General features: G+C 34.0%; 1 protein-coding gene across 1 annotated transcript; it reads left to right on the forward strand.

The window, feature by feature from the left end:
- Positions 1 to 26,444, forward strand: LOC150106528 (kelch-like protein 10). The gene is made up of 6 exons (XM_090393428.1): positions 1 to 461; positions 567 to 1,014; positions 1,171 to 1,340; positions 5,347 to 5,470; positions 15,195 to 15,533; positions 26,256 to 26,444. The coding sequence occupies exons 1-6, from the start codon at positions 1 to 3 to the stop codon at positions 26,442 to 26,444; spliced, it is 1,731 nt and encodes a 576-aa protein (XP_090249554.1).
- The last annotated feature ends 348 nt before the right edge of the window (positions 26,445 to 26,792 follow it).

Below are 26,792 nucleotides of genomic sequence, written 5' to 3' on the forward strand. Positions count from 1 at the left end.
ATGGCAAAATCTTCTTTTGTTGAAGAAGAATCGGCAGCAATGCGAGCACTTCTCACTATTAATGAATTTCGAAAAGAGTGTCTATTTTGCGATGCCGTACTGAAAACCGAAGATGGACAATCATTCGAAGTTCACAGGTGCATAATGGCCAGCTGCAGTCAATATTTTAAAGCTCTTTTCAAGAACAATCTCAGCAAACGGGAACGTAAAGATATCACAATTCCTGGTGTTTCTGGAAAACACCTTCAGTGGATTATCGAGTATGCTTACACTCAACAAATCCCCTCATCGTTCGAGAGTGTGAAGGAGCTTTTGCCTGCAGCCAATCAATTTAATATCTCCGGTATTTTGCAATCTTGCTCCAATTTTCTGCAGGTCAAATTGACTTCAGAGAATTGCATTGACACTTGGAAATCCAGCTGCACATACAACAGTCCTTCACTGAAGACATCTAGTTTGATGTAAGCATATATATGTATATATATATTTTTTAATGAATAATAAGAATTTTATTGCTATTGTTGTTGCTTCTGAAGTAGTTTAGTCATTTTTCGATGTTTCCACAGGTTTATCTTGAAAAATTTTTCGGATGTTGTTGAACTTAGTGAAGAATTCCTGGAGCTTCCCATCGATGATATTGTTACACTTTTAAAGAATAATCAACTAAACGTGAGGGAAGAGAAGTTCGTATGGGAAGCCGCTGTTAAATGGCTCAACCACTCTCTCGAATGTCGAAAACAATTCATCGTCCCATTGATCGAATGCGTGAGATTTGGACTGATTGAAAAACGCTTCATCGTTGAGAACATTATGGCCCATTTCTGCGTGAAGGAAAACAGAGACATTGGTGAGATACTGGATGATCTACTTAGAGAAGGAGCTACTTTTGCGAACAAGGAAATGATAGAACCCCGGATACCGCATGAATTAACTTTTGTAATCGGTGGATGGAGAGAGCGCACTGGTGTGAATGCTGTCGAAGTTTATGACTGCAGGGCCAATAAATGGCTTGAGGTATATTTGCAGACACTAACATAATTTGCAATGTTTAATATACAGTACATGTAAGGAATTATATAATTGAATTGTGTTATTGGTGTTGACATATTTGTTGGCTTAGTTTAAGGATCTTTCTTTGAACAACGTATGGTATTTTTTTTTTCTGTCAAGGTGCCTGACCTGAACACTCCTGATAGTCATTACTGCAAACTATGCTTTGTTGTCGAATTCGACATCTACACCATCGGTGCCGGAAACAAAACAGGTTTAAAAGGTGACTGTCACCGTTTCAACACAGTGACATTTACGTGGAGTGCGATCTCACAAATGTATTACTCAAGGTTGGTATAATACTTTGCGTAGGTGATTAAATAAACAATCGCAAGTTTTCTCTTTACCGTGTTCATACCATTGGAGTAAGAGTATTCTTTGTCCGCTTATTTCTGTCCACAGCACAGAAAGCATTTCTTCCTCTAAAATTAATTAATCGAAAATTTTCCCTTTCTTGGCAGATTAACGTTTAGTTGTACAGTTTTGACTGAGTGTCATGTGTACGTGTCTGATATTTCATGTACTTCATGATGCTTTTTTTTGTACTGAACAAATAGATTATCCGACTATCATTCTTGGGCGATGTGTAATGAAATTTTATAATAATATTATTGGCGAATAGCAAAATATAATATTATATGGGGGTGAATGAATTACAATGCCTTTTTCGTCAGACAGGAAAGAGGATCGAGAAATCTTTTTCTGATAGTTTGGGTTTATATCAGAAACAGAAGAGTAGAGGTTGTTGCCTTGGTTAATATATTAGAACTCATATTATGGGTATTAGTGAAACCTAGCTATCAGAAGCAGACATACTACGTGGTATCGAGTGTAAACGGTATAGTAGTTTTATATAGTATAGGAGAGAAGGGAGTTTGCTTCTAATGATATCAGATGACTGCGATACTAGTAACAGTTTTTCATGTGGCAGTGAGTTTGAAGCCATTTGATCTTGTCTAACAAGATCAAATCATATTGGAGTGTGGTTACAGACCTCGTGCATCGGTTGCAAATGACGAAGAAATGCATCGCAATCACTGTCGCCAGTCGGAGGTTGGAGACAGTGATCAAGAGGTAATCTCTAGGGAGGTGTCCAAGTTTATCTATGTTCCATTCAGAAAAGGTTACATGCTGATCTGCAAAACAGAAAATTACGACCACCTGAGGAGTATGCTGGGTTCTGTGCCATAGTGTCAGTTGTTAGAAAGGATAGGATATTGACAGTAAGTGGGAAGTGTTTAAAAAAAATACTTAAATGATGCAAGATCAGAATATGTCTCTAGAGGTAGACGAATAGATAGAGTACGGTGAAAATCGATATAGTCTAATTAAATAACAGACTCATAAGAAAAAGATAAGGAAGGAAAACCGTGTATAAGAGTGATATGATTATTATAAGCAGCAGACAAGGAGTCACAAGTGTTGTACGGAAAGATACGCCTGAGTACGAAACGAAACTGGCTCCAGAAGTTAAATATAACCCAAAAGAATTCTATCGATATCCTGCAAATTAAAGAAAGAATGAATATGAAAGAATAACTCTCTTCTGAATGCAGATAGTATACGAGTGAGTCATGCAAAATGTATTATTCAACCAATTATTAGCCATTTTTCTAAAAGCTATCAACCTGGTACATACAACATTAAACTCACCGTTACCTCTTCACTGTATGAGGAAACCTATGCGTATGAGGAGAAAGTACTAGAGCTGTTGCACAAACTGTATAAGATTTCTACAATAGGAACTGATGGAATATCAGCATGGATGCTAAAAGAGTATTTAGCTGAAATGGGTTTTCCATTGACCAAGCTATATAATTTGGTTCGCAGAACAAGGGAGATTTCACACGAGTGGAAGGAATGTATAGAAATTCCATTGCACAAGGGTGCTGCAAAGACCGATGTATCCAACTATGGACGAATCAATATCTCAGGAATAGTGGTGAATATTTGGAAAAATTGGTTATAGCTTCCATTCAGAAATCGGTTGACAGTGATTATTTATATTTCAATGAGCAACATGCGTTTACTGAAGGAACGCATGTTCCTTAGGTAAAGTAAGGCCATGTTTTAGCAACTTGCTCACATTCTATAACAATGTTGCCATTGAAGTAGATAAGGGGAATGGATACACCATGATACTTTTGGATTGTGCCAACGCTTTTTACAGAATACAGCATCGAAGACTGTTGCATAATCTGAAGAATATGGACTATTATGGACTATTGATATGGATAAGTGGATGAGTGAATGAGTGAATGACAAATATCAAAAATGTTGTGTGTGTGTGTGTGCTCTGCAAGATTCAAGGTAACTGGAATGTTATCTTGAATGAATACTATCAAGAAAAGGGATGAGGACTAGATTTTTCTCTCATGTTATGTTCTTAAAGTGATATTCTTCAAGTAGCAATCATTGGTCTAATGTTATTTAATGTGTACATTAATAGCATTGAGAATGATTTGACATACGACATTCAGCTATTTACTGATGATGCAAAGATATGTAGAGTAATCAGGAATGATGCTGATATGCAGTATTTGCACATGATTTGAATAGGCTGGAATTGTGGGCAGGAGGAAACGGAAGTTGTTAGTCCAATGTTAATAAATGTACGTCATGCACTTTGGTGTGATTACATATCCACTGTCGTATTATATTGGTGGGATTATGCTAGTAGTAATTAATCAGACTACGATTCTTGGATTTTTAGTAGATAGGACGTTGAAGTTTAAAGGTCGTATAGCAAAGCTCATAAATACAACTCAGAGAATAATTGCAATGTTGAAACGAGTCTTGATAAGTAAAGAGAAGAAAGTCATTTTCCGTCTTTATAATGCCTTGATAAGACCTCACTTGGACTATTTGCGTGCATTTCTAGTTTCCATGGTGATTCTGACACGATGAAGAGAATGCAAAGGAGAATGTCAAAAATAATATCAGGATTGTGGAATACGGATTATGAAGAGAGATTGAGAATATGTCGGCTGCAGACACTAGCAAACAGGAGAAACAGACGTGATATGGTTGAGACTTACAAACTTCTGAAAGAATTATATAGAATTTCATTTTATGGAGGATGGAGAAATTACGCGAGATCGTCCATGGAAGTTGAGAATGAATACTGTCAAGGAAAGGGGTGAGGACGAAATTTTTCTCTCATAGAGTGGTGCATGATTGGAATGGATTACCGTTGGATGTTGTGTGTGCAATTAGCGTGAATGAATTCAAGAAAAAAAATATTAGATCTGGTGCGAATAATTTCGTAAAGAATATCAACGACATTTTTCTGAGGAACTATATACCTCACTTCAAGTGACGTTAGCTTCCTCAGGCTTGGCGGTCAGAAGAAAGACCACCTAAGTTCGATTCTAATTGCCGACTAGAGCAACTTTTTCAAGCTTTCTTCAAACTCCTCCTGAGATAGTCGATCTGTAGCACGAGTAAGGAGGTATTTGTTTCTGCTGGAAAGTGAGGTTTTTCGCCCAGTAAAGTGAAGAAAATTGACCGTAGAACCCACACTATTTCACGCAATAACCTCTCGTTTTAAAGTTACCGACCAATTAATGGCAGTAATTGTTTGCTAGTCTCTTGACTGACGAACAATTGCTTGCTTAAAACTAGAACACAAAGTGATACCTCTGTTTGACTACTAGTAGAAATTGAACTGTCCACTGAGTCTTGCAAATTTATATGGAACTGAAACCGCTTCACTTATTTCTCTGAATTGGAATAAAAAGGCGTTAGCCGATATTATTCTCTGGGTAGCCATTAATTAGAGAATATATTAGTTCTGCATGGCGATCTAGGTGGAGAAACGTTTGATAAAATTTTTAGAAAGACGAAAGATGTTTTTTTTTTCCTTTTTTTTCTCATTGATAATTCTTACACTTGACTTAATCATGGATAAGCACATCAGAGATTAGAAAACTTATCTAAAGGATAAAACATGGATTAAATTCATATCTAAAGAATGAACAAAACCAGACTAATGTTTACTTCGAATTTTTTTCATCTTTCATTTCAAGTGTATCACTTTGCTGTGTGTGTGTCATTGTATTCACATAAGGCCCAAATGAGAATTATGACTTAATTTATATGAAGAGTCGCATCCTTTTTGGTGATCATCTGAATTATTCATGACGGAATTTCAGGATGTTGTCATTTTCTCGTATAGACTGACTACAGATTACGTGTTAAAACTAAAACTTAAATTTCTCTCTCTTTCTATGTCCAAAAATGACAATATTCCCATCAAAATGAAGATTGACGCCATTTTTTAACAATTTTTTCCAGGTACATGCATGCTGGTGCTATTCTAGATGGTACTATCTACGTGATGGGAGGGATTAACAAAGACCCTTACATCACGTTCAACCGAAGTCGTATAGTCGAAAAATATGATCCCCATACAAATCAAGTAAGTATAAATTAAAGATCGATATCTTATTTGTGAATATGATGGAAAATTGCCATCTCGCTGTAAGTGATTTAGTCAAGTACCATGGTCATAATGTTTATTGAATGAATTAGAATTCAACCAGATGAAACGAAATTTGCGACTTTCGAGATATTTTATGTCCATGAACGCTGGCCCTGTATGCCGAGCATATCCACTCGCTAATAAAAGAGTTGAGGTTCTACTCCTGCCTTCGAGTGGATGTTTGCGACGTCCTTCATTCACTCAAGCATGCAATATATGTACTTACCCATCATGAGCTGGGTCACAGGGTCAACATGGGAGAAGTATATCGAACCCTTCAGACAGCTCATACTTATGTGCAAATCCTATGTGTCGTATAAATCTTTCTTGTAATAGTTATTGGTTGTTTTCTGTAGACTTTAGTATATTCCTTACGAAATCTATACTAAAAATAATAATAAATGTGTATTATGACCTTCACGAAACGCTTTTAAAAATCTAAATCCTAATTAGAGCATAAAGTCGGTGGTTTTCTTCACGATTTCCGTGAAGAAATGACTATCATCCAACGGTGTGCAGATAGTGAAGACATATCCACCACACAAGACATTCTGAAATTTAGTGGTTGCTCATGCCTCACTTCCAAACGTAAACACTGCACTAATGTACATATTCAATAGCTTTCTTTTCCTCTAGTTTAATAAACTCTAATTCTTTTTAAGAAATGTGTGGACTGTATATTGGAAGAAAAGGTGCTTCATATGCATGATGGCATTCGAACCCAGGACTTTTCGACCTATGGACGGTCGTCTATGCAAACTGAACTATTGAGTTTCTCAGTAGAAGTAGTAGTAGTAGTAGTTTCGTTTTCAGATATATCTAAAGGTCGCATGCTGCAAATAATTTGAAGGTGATTTGAAGTATATTTCAATCCTTAAGCGTTGTTTTAGATTAGGTAAGGATTGGCTTCCTTAGCAGATACAGTTATAGTGGTCTTTTATATTAGGAGAACGAAAAGTAATCTAATCATGAAACGGAGGAGTAAAAGTCATAGTATTCATCCCATTTGACCTTTGTAATGCCAAAAGATATGAGACCGAGAATGACTATGAACCTTGTTTTATAATAAAGGAACTTCAGGTGAGGTTAAATTCTGAGTTACGAAGTGGAGTACTGACGTGTACAGTGTATTTGGAAAGAGAGAGCTAGTTAAGAGAAGATCGAACATGTTACTGAGATTGTGAAGATATTTTTTGTATTCTGGTGAGCAAATGGACTATGTCGGTTAGATCGATGCTAACAGCAAACATCCAACGATCTCAGTAGAATTGGAGAATGGGAGGGAGGAAATTCTTGATTTAGCAATCCTGCAGATGGGAGGTTAATTCTGGTGAATTCATTTGCCTCCCTGGGTTGGAAGGAACTGCGTAAGACGAAGTTCGGATAGCTGAGGGAGACGATAGTTACTGAGGCCACTACCTGTGGTTCCATTACAAATGAGAAGTTTGATTTCGATTACTGTAAGTAATGGTGCGTATAATTTAAACTATTGTACTATTCACGAATGTGGATATAGAAATTCCTGTTCAATATTTCTAATGTTTGTGGTTTTCTTAGGAGTTCATATTTTGTTTTGATTTTTGTTTACGTGAGTATTTCTGATCAGCAGTAAAATTTCAATATGTTGGGCGTCATTCTGAATGTAAGAAGAGTTAAATAGAAAGAATGGCATGCAACAGACATGAGGAATCGGAACATACACATCAGCCCGAAGGAAACTTGTCTCTCTCAACATATGGCCTTGAGAGTTCTCCCTGAATACCACCATATTCAGATACTCCCTTTAGGCACTATCTGAAAATGTAAGTGGCAAAAGGATTATTTGCCAGCTCCTCAGGTGAACTTCCTATTCAATACTATGAGGTTCGATTTCATGTACTAACTACCACCGGCTTTCTGAACCGTTTTACTGCTGTACCTTTCACAGAGGAAAGTGTAGGCATCAAGCATACCACTTCAGATCTGCACAAAGCAATGGGGTTAGATTTTATCGAGCAATGAAGCATCTACTACCTATAGTACCTGGAATTTCTCCTCTAGCCAGAAAACATATGCACTGGAGGTGACAATACTCGCCTAATACGCTAGGTTATGGCGAGTGGAAAGAGGCCACGGAGAGGGACGGGGAAGGTGTTTAGCTAGGAGAGTATTGGTCGAGCCTCTGTTACTAATGACTCACGCAAAACGTTGAGCACGGTTAGTAGTTTTTTGTTTTTGTATATATATATATATATATTATATATATATATGTAAAAAGTTTTTTAACTTGGATATATTATGTATTCAATGACATTTCTGGATTTATACGAATATATCGCGAGTTTATAAATGCGGTGTTTAGCATCACTTCTTTATCTTTGCCATGCATTTTTAATTAACTATCAGCATTCTTTATAGTTTTGTAAAAGATATATGTGTTCTGATTTTTATATTATCATCCATTAAAGAGTGAAAAAATATAGAATCTGTGCGTCTGCACGAAAATATGATATAGACGCTTCTTTGTTTATTTCATAATTTTGGTTGGTGGATTCAGTGTACTTCACTTTAGGGAAGAGATTAAACAAAGAGATGAATCAATATCATAACCAAATTCTCTACGTACACACACACAGATTCAGGTCAGTGAAGATTTGGATTCAACAGAAATAATGCCCTCCGCCCTCCATTCTATCCTCAAACAACATTTCTTCGTATTTGATGAGTTCTTTTTTATTCTTCTGGTGTAAATTTGTGACATGCAACTGACTAGAGCATTTTAGGTACCCTACTGTATTCAGAATTTCTGGAGTTACTGGAATGTTTGGTCAAAACATATCGTTCATTTTGTAATCTCACACATAAGTCGTAAGCATATGCGATTATCTATTATTATTATTAGTAGTAGTAGTATGTAAAAAAATGTGTAATCGTCATTGTTAATATTATAATAAGATATACTGTAAACCAGGCATGTCAAACTCGTTTACCTCCAAGGGCCAAATTAGGAATTATACATCAAGCCGACGGCCGCAACAGAAAAAAAAATCTCGAAATAAAGAGGAAACAGATATTTAATGTTAACATTAGAGTATATAAGTACAAAATACAACCATGTTTCAAAAATACATATAAAATATTTCAAAAAAATATAAGTATACAAATTTAAATAAAATTTACATATCATTTTTTGAAGAAACTTGAAAACGTTGTTTATTAACGAAATCTTCAAAATTTGGTTGAATTTGTTGAGCTGTAGTTATTTTCAATATTGCTTGCACATGCTGGTCTTTTAATCTTGATCTTTCCGCAGTTTTATTATTTTTGAAAGTTGACAATAGTTGTTCGCATAAATATGTGCTTACCGAACATAGATAAAATACTTCTAATTGCACATAACACATTCGGGTATCGATCGACTGATAAATAATCATAGAACTTTGGAATTCCGACACTCATATATTTTTGTTTCAATAGAATCACACTGAATTTCGATTAATTCCAACTGTAAATTGTCATCAACAGTTTCAACATTAATCGACAGAGGAGAAGTAAATAGGCGAAACTGATTTTAATATTTCTTAAAATCTAAAAATCTTCTTTCGAATTCATTTTCTAATAACTTCATTTGATTGGCATATTCTGAAAATTTCAATTTCGGTGATTTTTGTAATAATGATTGACAACATTCAAATGGGATAAATTTTCTTTTTGAATTTGTTTTTGCCAAAGTAATAATTTCTGTTTGAAAATGTTAATATTGTCAAATAACATGGTAACTACTTGATGTTTGCTTTTGTAGGTTAAGATTAAGTTGACTAAGGTCACTTGCAATGTCAACTGAAAAAGCCACGTCCTTTATCCATTGATCATTTTTTTAATATTTCACATTCATAATTTTTCGATTCTAAAAAAATGGTAATTTCGTCCTGCAATTCGAAGAATCGCTTTAAAGCTTTATGACTGGAAAGCCACCTAATTTCTGTGAAATAAGGTACATCGCTATATTCACTTTCTATATCTTCTAGAAAGTTACTAAATTGGTGATGATTAAGCCCACATGCACGAATATAATTTACATTACTGACATATTGTAGGACGTGTCCAATATTTAAAACTTTGCAGCATAGTGTTTGCTGATGAATAATGCAATGGAAATGTTGAAAATTATTATTACCTTGTTCTTTGCATTTTTCTGTTAAATTTGTAACAACTCCTTTAACAACACCAGTCATGGCAGGAGCACCATCAGTTGCAAGATAAACTAGCTTTTTTAATGGTAAATTGTATTCATTCAAAACTTCTATAAGGGCATCAAAAATATCAACTACAGTGGTTGTATCGTGCATAGGAATAATTTCTAAAGGTTCTTCACTTACTTTTAAGTTCATATCACATCCACGAATAAAAACAGACAGCTGAGTAATCCGTACATGTGTACTTTCGTCAGTTGCAAGGGAATAGGTCTGAAATGTTGGAATTATTGATTTTAGTTGATTCCTTGAGTTCCCGGCTATATCATCAATTCTGCTAGCAATGGTATTTCGAGATAAGCTTATATTTTTAAATTTCTTTAATTGATCAGGACACCACACTTCAACTGCTTTAATAATACATTCGCGAATAAATGCCCCTTCAGTGAATGGTATCGACTTGCTTGCAATTACATGTGATAAAAAATAACTGGATTTTACCGTAGCTCTGTTATCTTCAATAGGTTTGGTAAATACAGTTTGTTGATTTTGAAGTGTCAACTCTAATTCTGACAATTTATCTTCACGAAGTTTCGCAACATATTTTTTTGTTTTCTTTATGATTTGTATCGTAATGCCTTTAATATTATATTCTTTGCAAATTGCAATAGAGTTTTTACATATCATGCATATTTTTCCCCCCTTGAATACAAAAATATTGTAACTCCCATTTTTTTTTGAAAACTACGATGTTCTTCTTCAATTAATCGTTTTTTATCATACCGGTTGAAGGTTTCGACATTATTTTTATAAATCCTTTATTAATTATAAAGAAAGCACTACACTTTCTTACGACTTGAAAATTGCTAACAGCTAGCCTCCGATTACTGTGGTCAGCTGTAGTGCGTACGTAGACGTGCTCGTTAAAATTCGGTGAAATTCAATATTTATGCAGTGGTGTAACAAGACTTTTTGAAATGCCAAAGAGAACATTATTTCCTTTAGAAATTGCAGAGTAGTTTGCCGTATAAAATAATCTTAAGTGGAAATGTTAATTTTTTAAATATGTTTATTTAATTCGGTATTGGCAAAAGTTCAATAACCATATTGGTTTAGAAAGTTTGGCGGCCCGCCTATTACTTGTCGGCGGGCCTCATGCGGCCCACGGGCCGTGTGTTTGACATGTCTGCTATAAACAATTATTATTATTATTATTTAAAAAATATTATGTACGTGTAAGTATCTGTTATGCACAATTGTGTTCATGTAATGTATTATAAATATTATGTATAAATAATAAAGTTTGACTGATTGATGGAAATAATAATATCATCATCATGCATATCAAGGATTTAGGCCTAGCATGGCCTGTTCCGGCCTTAGAACTCATCGTTGAATCGTTTAAGAGGACGTCCTGGTTTTCTTTTTTCTAATGGCTTGTATTTTAAGGCTTGCTTTTTGGTAATATTTCTGTTTTCATTCTTTGAACGTGTTCCATCCATCTATGTTTATATTTTTTAATTTTTTCTATTACTGGTTCTTGGTTTAATTCTTTCATAATTTCTTTGTTTTCTTTTGTGATCAAATAGGGTATACTTTGCAATTTTTCTCATAAACTTCATTTCTGCTGTTGTTAATCTTTGTTTGTCTTTTTGTTTTATTGTCCAGATTTCGCTTCCATACATTAAGACCGGTAGGGCTAATGTATTGTATACTTTTAGCCTGGTTTGTTTTTGAACTAGGTTTGGTTTAAATATAGAGTTAATTACACCTATTATTTTTAGATATTTTGCAATTTTTACGTTTATATCTTTTTCATTTTCATATGCGATCGTACATCCTAGGTAGTTGAATGAATTCACCTGTTCTAAGATCTTGTTATCTATTACTATTTTAGTTCTTGCTGGATCTTGTCCTTTAAAGGCCATAGTTTTTGATTTTTCCGTTGATATTATCATACCATAATCTTTGGCTATCTCATTTAGCTCTAAAATAGCTTTCTGTAAGTTATCTTCAGAATTTGTAATTATTATTTGGTCGTCGGCAAAGAGGAGAGTGTTTAAGTTAACTGTAGGAGAAAGTTTAATTCCTTGATGTAAATTTTTATTCCATTTTATTATTATTTCATTTAAGTAGATATTAAAAAGAGTTGCTGAGAGGAGACATCCCTGTCGAACCCCTTGGTTTATCTCTCTCGTATATGATAGCTCGTGATTTAATCTTATTTGTATTTGATTATTTTCATATATACTTGTGATAGGTTTTAGATATTATTTGGTATTAGTCTTTCTTTTAATATGTTAAATAATATGTTTCTTTAAACTTTTCAACTGCTTTTTCAAAGTCAATAAATGCAATATGTGTTTCTAAATTGTATTCTCTTCTTTTCTCTATTATTAATTTTAGACAAAAGGACGGGTCTATACATGATCGTCCTTTTCTAAATCCATTCTGTACTTCTAAAATAAAGTTTTCGGAATATTTCATTAGTTTGCTATTTAAGATTCTGCTATATATTTTGTAACAGGAATTTAGTATACTGATACCTCTATAGTTTTTAGGGTCACCTCTATTACCTTTTTTAAAGATAGGAATCACAATTGCTTTTTTCCATTCTAGTGGGGGGATACCAGTTGAATAAATTTTATTTAAAAATAATAAGAGCCTTTCTTTGATTCTAGTTCGTGCATATTTATATAGTTCTGAACCTAGTTTATCTTCTCTAGGTGATTTTCCTTTTCTTGTTTCTTTCAGGATGATTTCTAATTCTTCTTCAGTTATTTCCTTTTCATTTTCGTTAATTGTTTGCCAGTTGTCTTTTTTAAAATATTTGTCTGTCCACAATTCCGTGTAGTAATTTAGAAATTCTTCTAATTTCAATTCAGTGTTTAATTTTATGTTTTCTTTGGTATATGCATTTAAGTGTTTCAAAATTTTATATACATTGGGTCTTATCTTATATAAATCATGTTCTAAATTAGAAACAAATGTGTTCCATGATTCGATACGTCTTTTTCTGACTTCTCTTTTAGCTGTGGCTCTTATTCTTTTATATTCTATTTCATTTTCTAATCTTTTACTGCTTAACCATTTGTGATAGGCTTCTTTTTTCTTTTTGATTATTTCTTTCATTTAATTTTTTTTATCCGTATAATAATAATAATACATATTTTTATTGATTGCTAAAATAGTTATACATACAATAAACATCTTGTGTGACATTGCATCTTATAATTTTACAGAGTTCAGCACTAAGTGCTACAATTCCTACATTGGATTTCAATTAAAAATTTTAGTAATACTTTTTTTGCCTTTATATTATGTATTTACAACACATGTTCTTCTAATATTAACAATGAAGATTATATAGAATTTTTTGTATAATTTTTATTTATTTTATTTTATTTATTTTATTTTTTTTTTTTAAAGTTTGAGAAAGAGTGATTATACATACAAATTTCTGCATTTGCTTGTAAGGATTACTTGTAGATGAGTGAGGCGTGTTAATCCCACCTACTTCGAAGCTTGGGTTAGCTTTTATGAAGAGAGAACGGAATTTAGCCTTCACTGTTTGTGTTGTTGTTGCTACTGTTTATGTACGAGATGTAGTCATTGGATGCTAGTGGTTTGTGATGTGTATATTAGTGTTAACTAATATACACATAACTTTTTTTTAAATAATTTTTTTAGTGTTCTTTCAAATATTTACATATGTACAATGATCATCTATTCAGTATATTATTTTACAAGGTTCAGCACTTTGTGCTACATTTAATGAGATTTAAATAGTAATGATGATAACAGTTTTTTATATAACAATCATAATAATAATTTACAATTATATTGTTCAGAGTTACATAAGTTGTATAATATTACATGTTGTAATTTACTATTTTTTTTTATTTTCAAGTTTGAAAAGGTGTGATTATACAACAGTATTTACACATATGCAATCTAAATATTATATTTCTTTATTCTCACAAACATACAGCGTAAACTCATGATTTACATTTAAAAGAATTTTTTTTTACATTGCATACATTTGTTACAGTAATTATATACATTACATACATGTCTTTACATATGATACATTACTTACATTGGTTTACATGTGATATTTACATTACTTACATTGGTTTACATATAATACATACATTACATACATTGGGTTTCATGTGATACGTACATTACATGCATTTGGTTACATATGATACATTTTGGACGAGAACTAATTTCTTTGCTTTCATCGTCGAAGCTTATATGTAAGCTTATCTGAGGATGACACCAGTTGGTTATTATTTATTGGTTTTTTTTGCTGTGTTGGGAATAATTTTTTTTAACATTTTATTATTTCTCAGATAAATTACATACATTATATGAACACAATTATGCATAACAAATACTTTCTCGTAGATAAAGTTTTTTAAATAATAATAATAACAATAACTGTTTACAATAATAATAATAATAATAATAATAATAATAATAATATTTTTTGAACTACAAAATTCACATATCAATTATGTGAATATAATAATAATAATAATAATAATTGTTGTTATTATTATTATTAATATTTTTTATTGATTGCTAAAATATTTATAAATACAATAAACATCTTATGTGACATTGCATCTTATAATTTTACAGACTTCAGCACTAAGTGCTGCAATTCCTACATTGGATTTCAATTAAAATTTTTAATAATATTTTTTTGCCTTTATATTATGTATTTACAACACATTTTCTTCTAATATTAACAATGAAGATTATACAGAATTTTATTTTTATTTTATTATTTTTTTTTATGTTTGAGAAAGAGAAAGAATGATTATACATACTAATTTCTGCATTTACTTATAAGGATTACTTGTCGATGAGTGAGGCAAGTTAATCCCACCTACTTCGAAGCTTGGGTTAGCTTTTATGAAGAGAGTGAGATTTAGCCTTGTGTCTTGTCTTTGTTCTTCTTTTTCCCACGGCACTGTTGACATCGCCATTCGGTCCGTTTCACAGCTCCTTTTGCTTTCGACGTGCTTTCTGAGATCCCTGAACAGTGGAAGTGTTGTTTTTTGTTACATCCGGAACACTGCGGCCAGTCCCCTTCATCGCTTAATGGCTTATTGCATTTGTTACAGCTCATTTTGCTTGTACTTTGCTATCTCGGTGACCTTTAGCCTTTCTTCCCGTTAGTGACTATAGTGCGACTTTAAAAAAAATAAATAAATAAATAAATAAAATAATAATAATAATAATAATAATAATAATAATAATAATAATAATAATAATATTATTATTATTATTATTATTATTATTATTATTATTATTATTATTATTATTATTATTATTATTATTATTATTATTATATTCGTACTCACAAAATGGAAGACGAGTTTACGTGAGAAGAGACATTCTCTAGTGCAGTAACATTCTTATTATAGTAACAATATTAATGTAATGATCTAATAAAACGATTTATTCTAATCTAGTGGAGTGTCATCAGCTCAATGAATGAACGAAGAATTCAGCCCGCAGCTGCCGGCTTAAACGGACTTATGTATGTCGTGGGTGGATCAGACGACATGGATTCACATTGTGATTCAGCTGAGCGTTACGATCCTTCAACTGACCAGTGGACTCTTATTGCTCAAATGAATGAGGGCCGCATTGCTTTGGCTTGTATTGCACTCGATGGTTTCCTGTACGTTATGGGAGGCTCCGACTATTTCACTTCTAGTACGAGTTCTTGTGAAAAGTACGACCCAAACAGCGATACGTGGATCAGCATTGCAAGCATGGCTGAAGAACGGAAGGACTTTACTGCACAGGTAAGATAACAGAAGAGTAAATTGTGTTGAATTTAACTAAAGAAAGTTTCAGCTGCTTAGAAATACTTTCATATTGATCTTCATCTTCTTCAGAACACTATAAGCGTTCCGTTTATCCTCATTTATATAAGAAATATAGTTTTATTTCTTATATAGTTTTATAGCTTGTATCCATGACCATGTATATCACTTAAGTTTTTTTCTCGTTGGTAATTCCTGTAACCAAGTATATCAACAACACCATTCCTCATTGACTGAAATGTTAGTGGCCACTAATCTAATAATTAAATAAACAACCATTAGGACTTGAATTTGGAACGCTTAGCTCTCAGCTCTCTACATTGTGGGGTATAACTTGGAGTGGAAGTTACATTACCGAATCAGCATATTAATATTAATTGCGATAACTTTATTATTCTGTATTACGTTTTGCTTATTTCTTCCGCGCGGTTTGTAATTTTAGTAAATTTTTTAGTTTAGTAATTTTCAATTACTAAACTAAAAAAGGAAGGAGTGTCTCAAGTTCGATTCCCTTCGAAGACGTGAGAAACTTGAGGATATTCCTCAGACATAGCCAAGATAGCCGGTCTTGGGCGCGGCCAGTAGGGTTTTTTCCGCCAGTTTATCTGGCGTTTTTCATCCCACAAGCAGGCAAACCGGCCCCTTGAACATACGCTTCTACAGCCGAAAATATATCCCCTCCCAGCGGTAGACTAGGCAACAAGCCAGTTGGGAGTGGTACTAACAAGTTGTCGCATCTAAGTAACACGCGGATCCTGCATAGGAAGCGGGAATAATGCGTAGTGAAAGAAGAATTACGTTTGTGAAGAATTTACTTTTTTCCCTTTCAATTTCTCATGTTCGTGTCGGTTGGAAAAGAAAGCAAGTAAATCCTTATTCGTGACCTGAAGGTTGCTTGCTGTAGATGTTAAGATTTTTAGATAGTAAATAGATTGTTTACATGCAATTTAAGAAAATTTTAAAATTTATTAACACTAAAAACAAGTGGTGCAAATGAAAATATAACACAACAGTAAAGCAACATGTATTTAAACAATTCACGTGTAATGGTAGATGGAAAAAAGTAATAATATATATATTATAAAAATATACCCTACAGTTACTGTTGAAGTGGTAATATAAAGATTGATAGTTTATAGAAAAGATTTAGGAATAAAGAATAGAAAATGGAAATAAACTAGAATTGAAATGTGCACTGCGTGTAACCAAGGGCCGTAGCTATGCTAGTTACTATAAAATGCAAATATAGGTGATACAGTCACGGTAATAGTATCTGTATCTGTGAGGGTACATGTTACATACAACATATAACTGACACAATATATAACGTTTCTAGTTATTTCCTGTCATAGACGTTTAAAACAAAAGTCGGCATTATGTTTGGCTTGAGAACTACTAGCAAGTTCCGGCCATGATGTAACCATAGTTTACGTAATCCAAAGTAACCCAAGCCGATCCGGTTGGCCGTGTGGTTAGCGTATCCGCTTTCCAGCCAAAAGGCTGCGGGTTCAAATCCCGCCGTAGGCATGGATGTTTGTGATTGTGAAAATACTAGTGGTGGTAGTGGGCAGTAAATGGCATTGGTGTATATGATGCGGTTCGCTGTTGTTGGTGGATTGAGTTGTAGAGTAGGTGCCTTTTCTCTACGAGTCTTAAATGTTAAGAGTGGAGTGGAGTGGCAAACAAGCCACTAGTTGAATATGCGAAGAAATTAGTAAAGGGTGTAGCTCTGATTATTCTACTTTGTATTTGAATCAAAGGACGCAGATTGTTGTAGTAATCGCAACTACAACAAGTAATACCATATTGCAGTGAAGAATTTACCCACGAATAGTATGAAAAATGCTGCATTGACGAAATTTTTAACATAATATATTCTGTTAATTAAGAACGTCAACTTGTTTGTTAAGAATGAGTATTTCGGAATTCCATTTTAGGTTGCTGTCGATATGGAGGCCCAAATACGTTATTGATTTTTTTTTTTTTGACTAAACTCGTTACAATTTTGAATACCAGTACAATCCGTTTCTATATGTGTGTGGGTGGGTGGGTGGATGTGTTTAATTTTATAGGTATTAATTTCAGTCACATTATTGCTAGATCACTTATATTCCACATATCATGGTGAATCCGGTTTTCTAATTCCTCAAGGATCGTTTCAGTATATATTAATACCTTATCATCGCAGCAAACGATGTCATTTTGCCAAAATGTTTGCACGCACAGAAATCATTGACATAAATTAAAAATAAGATAATCCTAACACCACACCCTCTGCTACTCAGTATTTTATTATTTTTGTTGCGCTCATGAAGCTCCCATTACTCATAGGTTTCCGTTATTTAAATAAGATTTAAGCCATCATTTCGAACCCTTTTAGTGCCGCATCTACATATTTTAGGAGTAAGCTACGATGTACACAAACGCTTTGATATATCAAGAAAAACAGATGCCGTATACATTCCTCTATTTATCCCGTTATGAATTGTTTTCTTAAATTCCAATAGTGCTTTTTAAGTGTTAAGTCCTGATCAAAACCATACTGATTAGGCGCGTAGAAGGATATGGATTTAGGTAGTTATTTAAAAAAAAATTAATTAAAAAAAGTTATTCATTTATAAGATTTCAATATCTTTGGAGATTGTTGGTATCGGGCTGTAATTTCTAATTTCATTTCTATTACCTTGTTTAGATAAGGACTGAAACCGACTTTAAGTGTTCTATAAATTCCCTTAGTTCAAAAGATTTATTTATAATATGTGTAAAGAACTTTAACTTATATTTAATGATAATATGTAATTTTTGGACAATCATATTATCATATTCCATATTCCCCCTTCCCCTTTTTTTTAAAAACTCATTACTACATTGTTTACTTCATCCTCATTTACTGTATATAGATTCGTTGAATTCTTTATCCACGAGAGGTAACTGGCGTACATTGCCCTGTGAGTGGGCGGTGGGTATCAAAATCACTGTTTTCATTGTTAGTAGAGAGATTATTCATTTCGTTAAGAACAGAGGTCCGTCATTGCCTTCTGCTAATTCACGTGTTTTCTGTTTTGTATTGCCGCTTATGGTATTTACCACCCTCCATTCTTTAATTTTATCGTACATACGCGAAAGAAATTTTATTAGAATATAGTTTTCTTTTACGTATACTTGCGTTTTTTTCCTTTAATAATTTACCCATATTTTTATAGGAATTTTCCGAAACACTAAATTGTAGGGATTTTTTTTTACATTGAATCCAGTGCATGTGATGTTGCTTTTTTTTCACTTCTTTTTTCGATATGTTAGGATTTGCTGCCTTCCCGTTTAACAATTTTGATAATTCCTCATACAGTTGATATACATTCAAGAGATCATTGTCTGGTAGATGATTTCTTATGTGCATCTCAAATGCATTATAATTTATGCGATGTTTTCATTGCTAACTTCATAGCTCACATCTCTACTATTCGGTAGAGATAGATGCAATAGTGGAGAGTGATGATCTGTTATATTGCTAAAATAGATTGCAGGGTACACCCCATAGCACATTTCATTCCTTATGTTTCATTTGTTCCCATTTTGGTAACATTCAGTTTTTGGTTGCTGATTTCTTTCACTGTTTTCATTGAGCTCGTCTGGTATTTTTATCCGTATCACTTTTCACTTCTCCGTATCACGTATCCCTTTTGTGTTGTCCTTTCGCCTCATGAACAACTTACCGTCTCTTACCAACATATACTTAACTGCACCACTTGCTCTGTTTTGCTTTGTCTGATAAGTTGCTTGTTAAGTTTGATCAAGTGCTCGTTAATAAAGAGGGACACGGACTTCAGTTATTCACCAAATTATTGGGCTGTCATCTTGTTGAGGTTTTTTCTCCTGCCATCCATTTATTATTAACATTTTTTGTTGTGCAATTGTATGTAAATTGTCTTGATCTCTGTTTTCCTCTGAATGGATCCTGCGTAAGCTTGCAAAATGTCTTCTTGTGGTAAGCCGTTTATTTTAGTACTCTTGTATACTGCTGAATTTTGTTAACTTCCCATTTCAGTTCGTTAGTCTGAAGCTTTAAAGATTGATTTTGATTAATTAATTCCACATTTTTATAGACAACGGTCACTAGATTTTCATTGGATTCATCTTTCATCTTCAAATCCGGAATACATTCAAAGCTGTATTCAAGCAACGATTTTTAATAATTTATTTCAGGTCTGAATAATTCTTCTACTTCCATCTTATTTCGGAGTTTTTATTTATTTAATTAATTGCTGTTTTAATACCATTTAGATCTTTTAATATCTGATCCCTGAAGTTTCTTGAGATAATCCTGATGTTAACCAAACAAGCTTTCTGATATGTTAAGAAGACTACAGTTCTTTTAAAAGCCTTGATAACAGCTGAATGAATCTTTTGGGATTAGATCACCCACCTACAGAAGTTGCAGAATATTGAATGCGGGAGCAGTCCTTTGGCTGCTATTACAGCTATCATCAATCCCCTAAGTGCTCATGGAGATACGAAGTGATTTATACTATTTTTCCTTTAATATAATGCGTGTTAATTCATTTGGTTCCACTTTGAACACTCATCAGTGACAGGATTCACTGTTTTCTCAGAAATAAGAGGTTTAATTCCCGCCTCTCTCTCTCTCTCTCTCTCTCTCTCTCTCTCTCTCTCTCTCTCTCTCTCTCTCTCCTTCTTTATGATTACCAGTCTCAGTTTCTATTGTCACTGCAGACCTATATGCCATCTCTCGCATGTGACCGTTGTTCCTGAGATTCTCAAGAAATAATTTATTTTTCAGCTACCATCCTTCAGTAGTTAAATGAAAGATTTCATGAGATACTTTTCGATGAAATCCTATAAGTTTGATTGCCACAAAACACAAACAATCGCATTTTTTAACGATGTGCATGATATATTGACACTAGCAATTAACGATCTAATGAATTCGTTATCATTAATTTTTGTCTAACAGTTTCTAAACTAATAAAAATTTAGTAACTAATAATTTTATACCATCATAAATTTAGACGTCAACTGCAAAACACATTGAGTAAACTTTCCCATTCCCTCTTAAAGCATTTAGCTTTCTATCACATTGCTTATCTATCAAGGCAGTGCCGGATTAAACCCTGTGGAGGCCCCTAGGCAATATAAATCTCACGTTTATGTACTTTAAGTTGTTAGTGGGTACATTACATTAATACAGTATTTTCGGTATAGTCTTTAATGTAAAGTTTTCGTTTCTTTGAGGTGGTTCAATTATCTTTTGGAAACAATTTAAGAAAGCTTGATTGTGATTTTCTTTCAAGATCAAATCAATATTATTTTGATCCGTTGTCGCGGGGCAATTAAACGGTGTGGGGCCCATAGGCCGGTGCCTACTCTGCCTATTTGGTAATCTGGCACAGATCCAAGGCATAAAATAGATCAAATGATCCCGCAGAAATTTCATCAAGTTCCCAGAGAAGATAGAGGTATTGACAGCACGACATCCTTGAAGATTTGAAGTGGGAGGTCCCATGCCAACAGCACGAGTTTGACATTTCTGTTGAAAAGGATCCACGATGAAAAGATAAGTGGCACTTTTGGAATATCCTCCAAAATCCGCAAATCTATCATGATGCAGATTGATCACTACATTGAAATTAAGAAGAGCTTCATTTCCTTCCTGTTTGCCAATTTGAATTTTATCATTCATCTTTTTTCTTACAGAAATATCCTGTCACTACCCTGTGCAATGTCATCATTCTCCACGTTCTATATTACTACTGTTTTTATAATTTCAATAAAAATAAAATACGAAACATAAAAATATTATCTCATAAACTTCCATATATGATATATGAGAAATATGGTTTAAAAATGTTATTTTTTAAACAAGACAGTAATTTGAAATATTGGAGCACTTCTATATTTCAGAGAAACTGAAATTGCAACCATCGTAGTATCACGTGATCTTCCTTAAGCAATAGTCGAATTACATTTTTGACCCTTCTAGACATACTCAGTACTAGCTGGCCTAATGCGACACTCTCTCAGGTGATTTCATCTTCTAACGCTCTATTCACAGCTGACTAGCAAGCACAGAACCAACTTCCTTCTCTCACTGCCTGCCTCCTAATATTATAAGAGCTCTCTGCATTTAATGCTGACCACTATTCTTGTTAAGGCATTCCGATTTTTGATATCAAGTGGACAATGGTCAGAATCTAAACCATATTGAAAACTCAGTTTTGGAACTATGCACTGCACAGGATTTTTTTTTATAAATCAAAATCTATAATCACGAGTAATGCAGTTATGAATTATCAATGATGTCTTTCGAACAAACCTCTTCCATTGTTGTCCATGGTTTAAGAAAAAGATTAATTTTAAGTCTGGTAACAGGAAAAAAAGATTACAAACATCGTTTGAATGTAAAATTTAAAAAAAATCTTATATTTCTTATTTAAAAATTTTATAGCTTTTGTGTACCAACATTTATATATACATTTACAACATATATATATATATATATATATATATATATATATATATATATATATATATATATATATATATATATATATATATATATATATATATATATATATATATATAGATATATATATATCTAAGAAAATCTAAGAAATATCTGAGTGTAGGCAGATATATATATATATATATGCCTACACTCATTAAGCTCGCCCCACAACAAAATTTGTAGCGCCGTTGGTACCATGGGCAAATAAATAGGGTTTGTCAGCGTAAACGATTAAAAGGATATCATCATTGAACAAAGTTTTAATTTTTATTAAACAAATAAAGGTGTCATTTTACGATTTGTTGTTGGCAAATGAATGAGTATATCGCCGTCCCGTGCACCTCGATTCGTCTGTCCACAGCAACTTTTATATTTTATATGTTATCCCCATTTATCTGCCTACACTCATTAAGCTCGCCCCACAACAAAATTTGTAGCGCCGTTGGTACCATGGGCAAATAAATAGGGTTTGTCAGCGCCTTCCCTCTGATACCTTCATTCATCTGCCCACACCGACGTTTATCTTTAGTCCTCATTCATCTACCCACATTAACTTTTATATTTTATAAGGCATCCCCATCATCCCCATTCACAACAACTTTTATCTTCACTCTCTGATTCGACCTGCCACATGTAAACTGTTCCATTCGATAAGTGTGTTGGGAGATGTGGGGAAAGTGTTGTTCTTATCTTAAATTTCAATCAGAACATCCCAAAGCCATTAGTCCACCCCCTCATCCAAGCACGCACACACACACACACACACACACACACACACACACACTTCCTGCCGATAAGAATCACCTTATTTCCCTCAGGTGTTTTCCATGACCACCAAAAAAAAAAATGTAAGATATCCTGTTATCTATAAACAGTCCAACCCACGATGCCAGTCGCCAAGTGCCATCCACGTGGTCGAGCTCATTTTCCAGCCAGCGACCGTATGCCGTATATACCGTACGCATGTGATTTGTGCTATTGTGCTATGATGGTTTTAATTATATCCGTCCTGTTTTATCCAGAGACACAACAGTGGTCATCGTAAATCTGGCAGATTCGTTAATCGTGTGGTGGTTTTATTTATACCGTCCTGTGTGCTGCTTGTATTCGTTACGTTGTGATGTGTGTTTCTGTACAATCCATGACCGTACGGATGTTGTCTGCATGCGACGGATTCGGTGTGCTCGGCCGCATATTCCCGCAAGCAACCGTACGAGATACGGAACTTTGCTAAATGGGACACGGGCAGCTATCCTCCTCGCCAGCAGTGCTGTGCCTCACCGTGACCTCACTTTGCGTAACTGTCGTTTCATCCCCGATTTTGTTCGATTTTGGAAATAGATTAATTCCAAAACCAGTAACGAGTGTAATCGGAAACTACTTAGTTTTAATGAGATGGCTCAGCTTCTCGGCCTTTGCAGAGTTGCTGGATGTCTGGCTCAATATTGGTCAACTTCAGTCAAACATCGACACACACACACACACACACACACACACACACACACACACACACACACACACACACACACACACACACACACACACACACACACACACACACTAAGACGATTTCTGTATTTTGTTTTTATTTGAAGGAGTGATGAAAATCCTTTCTCACAAAGATCGGTTGCAGAGAACTCATGACGATTTTCAATGCTTCTTCAGATAATTTGGGAAATGCACTTCTCACTGAAGGCAAGATCCAAAATCGAGCCAAACCTAGATCACGGAATTGCATTTTAAGCCCAGTGTCACTTGAAACTCAATTAGCTGTTCTTTTTTCGATAACAAAAGGTCGTTTTCATAACTATAAGCCGAAAATAGATCTCGAATCCACAGAAATTTCTTATAAAAATTATTTCGAAAATATGTTTCAAAATTCTGTTTCAGAGGTTTCAGGTTTGCAGAAACCCTTTCCAGAAACTCGGAATCAACTAGAAGATCATTTTCAAATAAAAAGGATTCCATTGTTGTAAAATGTGCATAATTTCTGTCTTTTACATAACTAATGCACAGCACCAGTTTTTTTTTTTCTCCAATGCCTTTATTTTGTCGTAGGTATCAAGAACAGTTAAAGAATTTCCATGAAGGGAGAGAGAGATTTAGTTCATTTTATTTCGAAAAAAATGTCTGAAAGATAGAATAATGTTGATAGCCATGCTTCATCAACAAGGAGTGATGCAAAATCAGAATTACGTTCATTTACAAAGAATAAAACTTCATGCCTTAATTGAAATAACCTTGTTAGTACTTTGCCCCTGGAAAGCCAGAGAATTTCAGAACGAAACAAAAGTTGTATATATTTATTCTCCATTTTATCGTAGAATACTGTAAATAACCTGTTATATAGCGGTCGAGTCCTAATAAAATCAACTAACTTTACAGCGTTGTATAGCAGATTTTTAAATTCTGGTGGCATTCCTTTGGAGGCCAACCTTTCCCTATGAATGAAACAATATACCCGATTCATATCCGGAGCCACTTCCTTAACCATAGAAACAAACCCCAACTATGCCTGCCTGTAAGGACGCAAGCTCCATCTGAACAGAAACACATGCATTTTCCCCACTGGGCCCCTTCGTGTATTATGCAGTTATTGAGAGTGTGAAATATTTCTTCTGCAGTTGTTCGGGATGACAAAGTCCTACAAAACAGAATATCGTTATGAATGTTTTTATCATGTACATATCTTACGTAGCATATTAGCTGCGCATCATCTGTAACATCAGTAGTCTCGTCTATTTGTACCGCTTAATAAGGGCTCTTCTTAATGTTTTCGATTAACTGAAATTCTACGTCACCTGCCATATCATTAATTCTGCGACCGACAGTGTCATTGACAGAGGAGTCAAATCATCATATTTTAGTAACTTGTTGCCAAACATAGTTTTTACCACATCTTTTATAGCTGGAAGTAGTAAATTTTCCCCGATAGAATGAGGTTTCCCTATTTTCGCTATGTGTAAACTTAAACTTAAGAGATGGGATGCTTCCAGTGCTTTGCTATTAATCAAACCCATGGCTAAAACTACATCTTTCCCACGATCGATTTAATGTCACTAAGCGTCGCTGAAATTGCCTTTTTTTTTCTTTTTTCAATTTGCTTATTTTTCACATCACAATGCTTCTAAATGTCAGAGTTTCGCAGGTTTCGTGCACTCATTCGACAACACTTCACAACACCAAACACATTGAGGTTTCTATTCACTTTCATCTCCACACCAAGTAAACCCGAATTCCAAATACGAACTGTTATATTTCCTACTGTGTTTTTTCTTTGAACTGCTTGTTTCTTCTACTTTAATAGTATCAAATTTACTCGCTGTTACAACACATGTATTACAATTAGGGTTAGCATCACCTGTTTCATTTGCTCTTATTTTCAAAGTCCTAACTGGTGTTAACTCACAACACACTTTGGCCAAGTATCACTTAGATTGTTGAAGAGGAAAACCCTTCACTAATAAAAATCGATAAACAACAAGCAATTGGTTGAAATGTGGATAACACATATTCACTTCAAATCTGACAAAACAGCAAAGGAAGGTGTAAGCAATAACACTAAATTGTTGTTCACTTCACCCTTCTTTTATTATTGTCATTCTGCTGCTACAAATTATTGTAGTGATAGAATGACGAGTAATAAAAGAGGGGTGAAGTGAACAACAATATCACTATCATTATTATGACACCTCCAGGGAGTCCAAAGACTCATCGAGGGAGGAACCTTCTCTACAACTTTCTATCTCCACTAACGACAATGAACCACAACCGCTATCACCTACACTAAAGCCATCTACCGTCGAGTGTTTAGCGTGTCCGCCTGGAGATCGGACACGCTAACCACTCGACCAGCCAGGCTGGCTAGTTTATAGTTTTGTTAAATATAGTTTTATTGCTTCCGCCTTTGAACATTCTGATGCTGTTTGTTTGTTTTTTTAAGTCTTCATTTGATTTCAATAATTTTTGCTTACTTATTCAATTTTAATTTGTTTGGATTATTAAATATATATATTTATTTATTTCATTAAAGTCTGCTTGCAGACCACAGGTTGAGAAATACTGATCTAGATGCTTAAGAAAACGAATCCATGGTCTTATTTTGATTCGTGTTTACTCAATCTTGCTTCTTATTTTTATTCATATCTCTTACTAATATTATTGAATAATATTTTCAGGTGGTCGATGGACACATCTTCGTCATGGGCGGCGGTAGTGAGGAAAAAGCCCTAGCCCAATGTGAGTATTACGACGAAGTACTCGATCAGTGGTTTCCGGCAGCTCCTTTGAATGTTCCTCGCTACGGATTATCGGCGTGTACGATTTCAGATCTGCCAAATATTAGTCACTATATCCGTCGCTCTTGAATGTTTCATTGGTTCTCAGTTTCACAATTTCTATTTGAAATAGCCTTTTCCTGTAAGAAAAAAAAATTTCTAACAAAAAAGTAATAAGATTATACATGTGCGGTTTCTTAAGAAAGAAGAAATTACAGTGTTGTACGTGCATAATTTTGTAACATCAACTTTCAGTGACTGCATTGCAAAGCAAATTTCATACTCTTTTAATTAAGGAGTATTTTTCTAAAAGTTAACTTTTGGATTTAGATAAAATAAAGGATTTTTTTTTTCTCGTGGGTGAAACGTTTCTTTCTCGATTACTAAACATTATTGGAATTGCTCCTTGCACTTATGAAAGAGTGGCGATCCTTGTTG

Source organism: Typopeltis vanoorti, chromosome 5, assembly GCF_054136105.1.
Source record: "Typopeltis vanoorti isolate ZY-2024b chromosome 5, IOZ_Tvanoo_1.0, whole genome shotgun sequence".
Classification (NCBI taxonomy): domain Eukaryota; kingdom Metazoa; phylum Arthropoda; class Arachnida; order Uropygi; family Thelyphonidae; genus Typopeltis; species Typopeltis vanoorti.